The sequence below is a fragment of the Coturnix japonica genome, chromosome 3, assembly GCF_054131305.1.
Source record: "Coturnix japonica strain WE chromosome 3, WE-NBRP24, whole genome shotgun sequence".
NCBI lineage: Eukaryota > Metazoa > Chordata > Aves > Galliformes > Phasianidae > Coturnix > Coturnix japonica.
The window spans coordinates 90,002,715-90,011,261 of NC_140665.1; the positions used below are offsets into that span (position 1 = coordinate 90,002,715).

The window sequence follows — 8,547 nt, forward strand, 5'->3', positions numbered from 1 at the left end:
TGGACTGCTGTCTTGGTTGTAAAAGAATGGTAGGATAGATAGCAGAACTGTTTCTCAAAAATCTGCATCGGCTTTACTTTTATTTTTCAATTAATAAAATAAGCCAAGCTTGGTAAGCCTCTGGTATAAGTATTTATTCTCCTTTGTTCCTTATGTGTGTGTATATAATATGTGTCTTGGGCAGCTTTTCTTCTTGGATCCTCTTTCTAAACTATATATTAGTACTAAATATTTGAGAGCCTTTGAGAGAACAGATTTCTTATGTACACTTAAGAATTCCTATACAAACCCATTTGTGAAGACACTTAATAGTAAACAAAGGCACTTCACAAAGGTTGAACCTGGTCATGTCCACTTTACCAAACTTTTACCTTCTTGTACAATTCCTGGTTTTGAGTTCTCAGGAAGTAGTATTCTATAATTTGAAGAACAGTTTGTACTTCTGTATATTGCCTACCTTTCTGTTAAATATTTTGTCAGGTTTATTGCCTACTTTTCTATTTAATATTTTGTAGGATGACTTTCTCCTTATACATTATGACAAAGGACCTTGTCGAAATAAGCTGGGACACTCCAGGGCATCTGTTATCTGGCACAGAACACAGGTAAAACTCAGATCTTTAAAAGCACTGTATGATCTATGGAGAAACAATACTATAAGAGTGCTTTCCTTTGCCTTATTCATTTTAACATCTCAGAGTAAAATTCTGTTCTGGGTGGTAGCTAATGTCCATAGCAGATTTAAAGAGGGCAGCAGCTTGGAGAAAAACAGTTTGCTCTCCCAAAAAGAACACCCTGTGGCAGAAAGCCACAGAAAGCTATAAAAGATTATGTTTGCCTAAATAAGTCCTAGTCCAAATCTGTTCTCAGTAAATGTGATGGAAACCTGCTTTGCAAGCACCCCTATAGTCAAATGGGAAACTTATCCTCCAAGAGATTTTTTTGCTTCCAGTATAGAAATAGAAAGGAATAAGCCTGAATATGCTGGATGTGGCTCATGGCAGCCTGGTCTGGTGGCTGGTGACCCTGTACATGGCAGGGAGTTTGAAACTAGGTGATTATTGTGGTCTTTTTTAACCCAGACCATTCTATGCTCACTATCTTGCTATGGCTTCAAGTTGACTCACTCATGGAGGTTAGATAGAGCTTGGTAGTCTTGCTTGTAACCCAGTGATCTTATTAGTAGTTCCAAACATGGATTCAAATTGACAGTTACAAAGAGTCTGAGGATACCTCTTGTACTCTAGAATCAGTCTGGCAGGACCCAGTGTGAATGCTTGTAATAAAAGCACTGTCTGCACTACTTCCATTCATATAATATAAATGCCAGTGTGGCTTAGTCTGATCTGCTGCTGTAGATTAGATGGTCATTTCAGAGATAACAAAATACCTGCATATCTAATTCATCTCTTCCTAAATTAACTGTCTGCCAGTTAATACCTACCTTAGCTTGGGATGAATTAAGTTTCCTGAAGTACAGGTTTCTTTTTGTTTGAGAATAAAAATGAATTCTGGACAAACAAATGAAATGAGAAGGATTGCAGCCTTCTCCCTCCATAGCACTGAAGTTTATGAACATAAGCTTTCTTTGTATATCTATAATAGAGGGAACTCACTTGATGTTTGGAATCTGTCCTTCACAACAGTAGTTAGTACAAGTGTTATTGATTGACAGCATTGTTTGACGTTCTGGTCATTGTCGAGAAAAATCTTCCAGTGAGGATATAGTTCTGCAAACCTACTAATGACAATTCAGTGTTGAATTCATTTTCATATGTTAAGTTTCTTTGAGTATTTATCCAAGGAAAATTGAAGTGAGACTTTGTTTTATTGTTTCTGGATTTAAAAAAATGATATATTTCTTTTGGCTAGAAGGAATGGTTTGATGCTGCATAGGGCAGTGACTTCTTCAGAAGCAACTGAACCCAGTGGAAAATAAATAACCCTCAGTCAGCAACCTAAAGTTAAAAAGAAATAAAGCCCAAACAAATGAAAACACCACAAAACAAACAGAAAATTAAAGTGAAACCTAGTTATGTCTTTAATAATGCCATGATGAGGCTGAAAGTAAGTTGTAAATAGGATCTCATAAATATAGGCACTTTACAGTCCAGTCAAATGACTTGGTACCTACCAGCTTGGCTCTGTTTCACCTCTAGTGTACTTTACTGCATGAACTGCAGAGGCAGGCAAAGCCAGTTACAGCTTGTGGTTTGTGAAGATGAGAAGTTAGCTTTATTTTATGTCAGTAGCAAATGAATGTAAAAGCAAATGATTAGTAAATGGAAGTTGCATCAGATAGTCAGCACTTCCAAAAAAGAATGAGTAATGAAATGTGCACACCACTTGAGCTGAAAAAGAAATTCCTCTTGGCAAGAGATAGAACTATTAGAACAAGGAGACTTGATCCCTAGACGGCCAAAGACGGAAGGAAGAACCCGGTGCAAGCTGAGGAGACTGACCGGGAGCTGCTCATTTTTGTGCTGTTTATCCCACAGCGCCATCTCCTGTCGCTGCCGCTCCGAACTGCAAGAGAGAAGTACCTAGCAATCAGAAAGAGAAATGGTCCATGGCGGACCAAAGCACTCGTAAATCATCCCTTCTCTTCCAAGGCAAATTAAATATTTGTCAGCTAGTTGAAGCGGCATATATAGCCCTGGCTAGGAAAATTCTTAATGAGTACTGCACTGTAATTTCATTTTGCCTTCTGTTTCAAGGAGTTGCTGGCAGATTAGCATTCCCCTCCTGCCTCCATTATTCAAAATTATTTGCAGACACGCTTGTGTGAATAAATCTAAGTGATTTGCTTCAATAATTTGCAGGCATACGGTTGCAGCTGTCTATGACAAATGGGAAACTTCCTCAAGCAGTGACCCTCTGCTTGAATTAAAATAAATAAATAAATAAAATCCAAATTAAACTCTGTAGAAACTGATAGTTGGGCACACTGAGAGGATGGATGATTTGATGTCCTCTGCCCCTTCTGTGAAGGGAGTGATCAGTAATGTCGATGAAAAAAACCAAGTGCTTTTAGGTAGTTAGGTCACGTCCCCTGAAACAGCAGAATTAGCTAGATTCTGACTACAAAAAAACCATTAGGCATGTAATAGTTAGCCTTCAACCCATAGTGTTTGTAGTCTGTGACTGGGATTTCCAGGTTTGTGTTTCTACTGGTAAGAAGATTCTTCATTAGCAATACCAGAACCTTGACTGCTTCTTTTCAGAACTTTGTCCAACAAAAGAGGGGAGCTTCTCAAATGGGAACCTGTTTTGTAGTCTCCAAATGCAACAAAAATAAAACAGGCAAATAGCTGTTTGACTCACATTGCATGATGGAGCTGAATCATGCAGCATGGTTCTGACTGTAGCAACAAAACATGAACATTTACTCTATCATGTTTGCTGATGTGGTGAGTTGACTATAGCATACACATAGGAAAAAGCTGCAGCTCTGGTGAGGCCAGTGGCAGTTGTTAAGATCCTTCAAAAGCATACTGATGATGTGATGATGTCGTCAGAGTCTAGACAGGTATCATCCCTAACAGTGCTATTCCTTTGTTTTGCAGGTTGTCGGAATCTTTGCAGGATTTGGTCTCCTACTTTTGGTGGCCTCCCCTTTCCTTTTACTTGCTACTCCATTTGTTCTGTGCTGCAAGTGCAAATGTAATAAAGGAGATGATGACCCTCTACCTACCTAGACCAAGGGAAGACTGGACTCATCACAACATGTGTTTTGATTTTATTATTGCTGTTGATGTTTCTCTCTTGCACTTACATTGCTGTAGCCTTACTTGCCCTGTTCTGCTTTTCATTGACTCACAGTCTTGGTTCCAGGAACTGTTGCATAGATCAAGTGGTAATAGACAAGGACAGTAATGAAAGGCAAGTTTGGTGCTTAAGGGAGACTACGGACCCAGGTAGCTATCTGAAAGGAAGAGGTGATATTGCTAAACCATAATGCAAAAGGTTTCTCTGGCCCTGCTGGAGGACTGGGAACAGTGCTGAATGACTTCAGCAACACAAGCTAACGATGCGTATAAAGCAAAACTCTGCATATTTGTTTGCTTCAAAATTTGATGTTTTATTCCTGTATATATGTAAGTTGTCTATCATTTGAACTGGATAGTCAACTTTTTTGTGACTTTACCATCTTTATTATGTGTTTTTGTTAATGTTATCACAACATCTTTTTTAATGCATATTTTTTTCAAGTATAACAAAGTCAAAAAGGTGCATATAGGCCATCCTATGCCTTTCTTGAAGTATAGGGAGGGACAGAGGGACAAAGTTGGTCCTGTTGCCTTCCTGGAATATTTTGAAGTCTTATTAGAAGTTTGTTTGACTGAAAGCTACATTTTTAAAATAAATTGATGGAGCTGTATGGTTGAGTGTTGACACAAACCTGCGATCTAATCAAGGTTCTTTTAAAGATGCATTCATGGTATTGTTACCTCTGGACCACTAGTGTTTTTCTGAATTGTTGCTGTTTGGAGTTCTGCTACAGTTACAGGGCTATGTAACTTCTAATCCAGGTATCTTAATCTTTTTATATAGATACATAGATAATCTTATTTAAACCAAATGTGTAAATAGCTGTGCTATTGAAATATTTTGGGAGCTCAGAATAGCTTGCTTCTGTCTTTAGGGCAGGTATTAAAAATACAGGACTAGTTTTATTATTTAGCAGACTCTTGGATTATCAGCAGATCTTTCCTTCTAAGTATAAAAATACATCAAGATCACCCCTGTAGTTAATAATGAAGTATGCCTGGGATATTTGTGGAAGTTAACATTTAAACTACTTAGCCCATTGTCATAGTTAATATCTATGGTTTGTGCTATTTAATAACAATACTGCGATGAAACAAGCTTTCATTTGACAAATAATCACTAACTCAATGTAATAATTTTGCAGAATTCAGTGCTGTGTGTTTCCAGGGTAATAAAGTGTGCTAGTCAACCTACTGTTAATCACTGTAGTTTCTCTTCAGGAATATTTTGGTTGGAAACCATTTTGCTTTCATTTGAAAGCCGGCAGAAATTTGATTGATAACTTGTCTCCATTAAATATGAAGCACCTGAATTGATGTGCATATCTGTGTGTAATACCAGAGGAAAACCTTCTGAATGATGTGTAGACTGAAGTTTGACTACATTTCTTTCATCGTTTATTTCTGCGCTTTGTCAGTGTGCTGAGATTGATGAATACATTGAAGCCAGGATAACTTTGCACTGAAAATGTATTAAGCCTCTTAAATGCAACCGATTTCTGGCTGCTCTCACAGGCTGGGAATATGGTTTCGTAGCTCAAACATAAGGAAATTACTCCTACTTTTTATTACCTTTTATTTTGTAATGTTCATCCGCTAGACAAAAAGACTGCAGTGTACAGTTTTGAAGTGGGCCACTGTTCTTTGGTAAAACATCTCTTGGATTTTTTTCCCTCCCTCTCCTTCTGAGTTTAATGGTATCCAAATTCAAAATGTGTCTAAATAATGGTGTCAGTTCTGGGAAATAGAAGTTATCTGCAATTTACTTATTCTACTTGATTTTAATGACTTCATTCATCATAATGTGAAGAAAAAGGACAGCAGCTTCCCAACCTGTCTGAACTCTTTTTGGTGTGTTCAGCTTGTTTGTGGCAAGGTACAGCTCAGATCTTTATCTGATTTTTGTTATCATAGTTTTTCATATATCTTCATTATTAAAAGTTGTTTAGCCATTCCAAAATATCTGTAGAGAAGACTGAATAGTGCGTATCCCATCCCTGGTGGAAGAGCACTGTGTAAGCCCGTATGCCCCGAGTCACAGCTTCCAGGTGCAGAAGCAATGGAAACCCTTCTGCAAAGGATGGTTTCCTGCAGGTAAGCTCATAAGACATGGTGGTGAAGCTCAACTGCAGCCTTTCATCCTTGGCCCTGCAATTCTGTTTAACTGCAGAAAAAGAAATGGATGAAAGGACATAAAGATTTCCTGGGTCGTTGATTTCCCCTAATTAGAAGCGATAAGGGTTTTCTCTGTATGTGGCAGTGGCTGATGATAGGAAATAGCCAAGGTGTGGCCGCTTGCTTACAACACCTGGAGTGTCCTTGTCTGCGATTTGATTTCTACTGTGCCTTTCTTAGAGACAGCCTTTCTGTGACAATATGGTAAGGCTGAAGATTCCCACAGAACTGTGGTCAGTTAATAGTCAGTGTCAAAATTAACGTGTTTCCAAATTTTAAAAAGGGAAAGATAAAGAATTCCTTCAAAAATACGGACATTTGAAGTGTATATAATCCTTACTTGCAGATAACATTAGATATGATCAGAAAACTTTGTACTTCTGTCAGCTTATCTGATCTCAACATACTTGAATTGCTATGGGAGACTTTTATTACATATCTTCTGATTTATGTCATGTTAGGGTAGACCAAATGCCTGCATATATTTCCCAAATACCCAATCCTTTCAGGTATGCTAAATATCATACCAGGTATGTTCTCGGGGATTTGGTTTTATTCTGTTTCTTGTTGTTTGTTTTAATATTTTTTTAGATGTTGGTGGTGTTACTTTTCCAACATAGCATAATTCTGTCAGTGATACAATGAATTTGGGACATTCTTATGTTATGGCTTCTGTTGATAGTGTGAGATTTGATTCCCTTACATGGAATTGTAAATACCTTATTATAAAATCTGACACTTAAGCCCCGTGACATGGAGAGGTGAATGTCTCTGCTGCTTTTCTGCTGAAACTCTGTTAAAAAAGCTTTTTAGATTTTCACCTGAAAAATAAGATTTACTGCATGATTTCTGTTGCATTTTTATAGCTATGCTATTATTTAGTTTGTTAACATTGTCTTACATGCTGTTTTTAGCGTTGTTTGTAGCAATACATTATTTGCACGTTCTGTTGGGGTGAAATAGTGTCTTGTCCTGTGAGCATGGGACTGAGTGTGGAGTGCAGGCTACAGAGACTTTGAATCTCCCCAGACTTACCATTGAGCTGAAGTCAGCCCTGAGTGAGATCATCAGCACAGCTCTCACTGACTTCAGTGGCAGTAGCACTGGGTCTTTCCTATGTGACATTGGACAAGTCACTTATCTCCTTTTCTCTCAATTTAACCATCCTTTACAGGGATGGACCAACGTTCGCCTACCTCACGGGAGGGTTGTGAGGACAAATCCTTTTGTTTTAAGGCCTTTCAAGATTCTCTGATGAAAGGTTATATATAAATCCTTGCAGTGGATTTACGCTAATCCTTCAATTTAATTCAGATTGTCTTTCAATCTAAAACCTCCTACTATTGATCTTAGTATGCCAAGAATTTGGGGTGCTTTCTCCTATGTACCAAGAAACATGATCTTCCCTCAAATATTCAGGCAAAATCCCAAATAAGAGCTGAATAGTGAAACTCTTAGCTTACAGTTGATGTCCTGACATGCAGGAAACACAATCAAAGTTAGAGAAAAGCTCTCTTGTTTATAGAGCTGACAATGAAAGATTCGTGGATCAGAAAACGATGAAGTGCTTTTCATTTAAAATTGGAATGGGCAGGAAAATAAAAATGAAGTTTCACGCATTTCATCTGTAGTTCTTTTACTGCATAGGAATAAATATGCTTAATATAGACAGTTTTCATCCCAGTATGGTGCAGCATGCATAAAGCTTTGTGCAGGTTAGCTTTTAAAACCAAAGCTTGTACGTTTCACACATATTATCTACAATCCAGAGGAAAACAGGTAGAATGGTGGTTGCTGATGACAGTGACATTAAGGACATAAAAAAACAAACCTGCGTCAGTGCTTAATTGCTAGTGCACTTATACTAAGTAAGGCATGCTGTTTGTGTTTAGAGCCCTATGGTCTTCATTACTGCTTTGATTTGTGTATCTCTCATCAGAATTCCAGAAGCATTAGGTACAGGAACGTGGTACATAACGGAACCTTTCTTGATCATTTTATCATGGATGTATTTTAAACTTGCATAGGGATAAGCATGAAGGAGTCATGCGTATGTATAAATAATGTATTTGACCAAGTGTAAAAACAGTTCTGTTGATGTATTTGAAATGTAAGTACATTTTGTGCCACTAACACTGTGATGTATAAAAGAGCTGTTGAATGCCTTTTAATGTTGTGTTTTGTACTTTGAATCATACTGAAGAGTTTAATTTGTAATTTCAATAGATATTTTAAACGAATGTGTCTCCTGTGATTCTTCCAAGCCATTTTTCAGGGTTATGTGTCCACTAAAAAAAGTACTTCTGTTATGGTAGGACTGCTTATGCTTATCTGCCTCTCCTCCCTTCAGAGCACACAAAGTCTTGATGACTTCCTACCTCGCTTCTGGGCACAGCTGAGGTTTCTGCCTTCTGGTCTCCCACATGAGCCAAGAGAGTGAACCTGGGCATCTCTGGAGACAGACCCAACCCACAGCCAAATCCTATTGCAGGCATGTCTTGTAGGTGATCCCTGGGTAAATTTTGCTCCTTCATGGATCACTCTCAGCCATGATTATGTGCTTGCACCACAGGCTTGGGTCTGATGGAGGTGACTGCAGCAG

The 8,547-nt window shown here is 38.1% G+C and overlaps 1 protein-coding gene across 9 annotated transcripts in view; it reads left to right on the top strand.

The window, feature by feature from the left end:
* Positions 1–8,185, top strand: part of RNF144A (ring finger protein 144A) — a 62,935-nt gene extending 54,750 nt beyond the window's left edge. For all 9 annotated transcript variants that reach the window (XM_015859385.3, XM_015859388.3, XM_015859386.3 and 6 more), the window contains 2 exons: positions 516–605; positions 3,567–8,185. In XM_015859385.3, coding sequence (XP_015714871.2) covers positions 516–605; positions 3,567–3,698 — 222 coding nt within the window. In that variant the 3' untranslated portion in view covers positions 3,699–8,185. The remainder of the gene's footprint in view (positions 1–515; positions 606–3,566) is intronic.
* Positions 8,186–8,547: the final 362 nt, after the last annotated feature.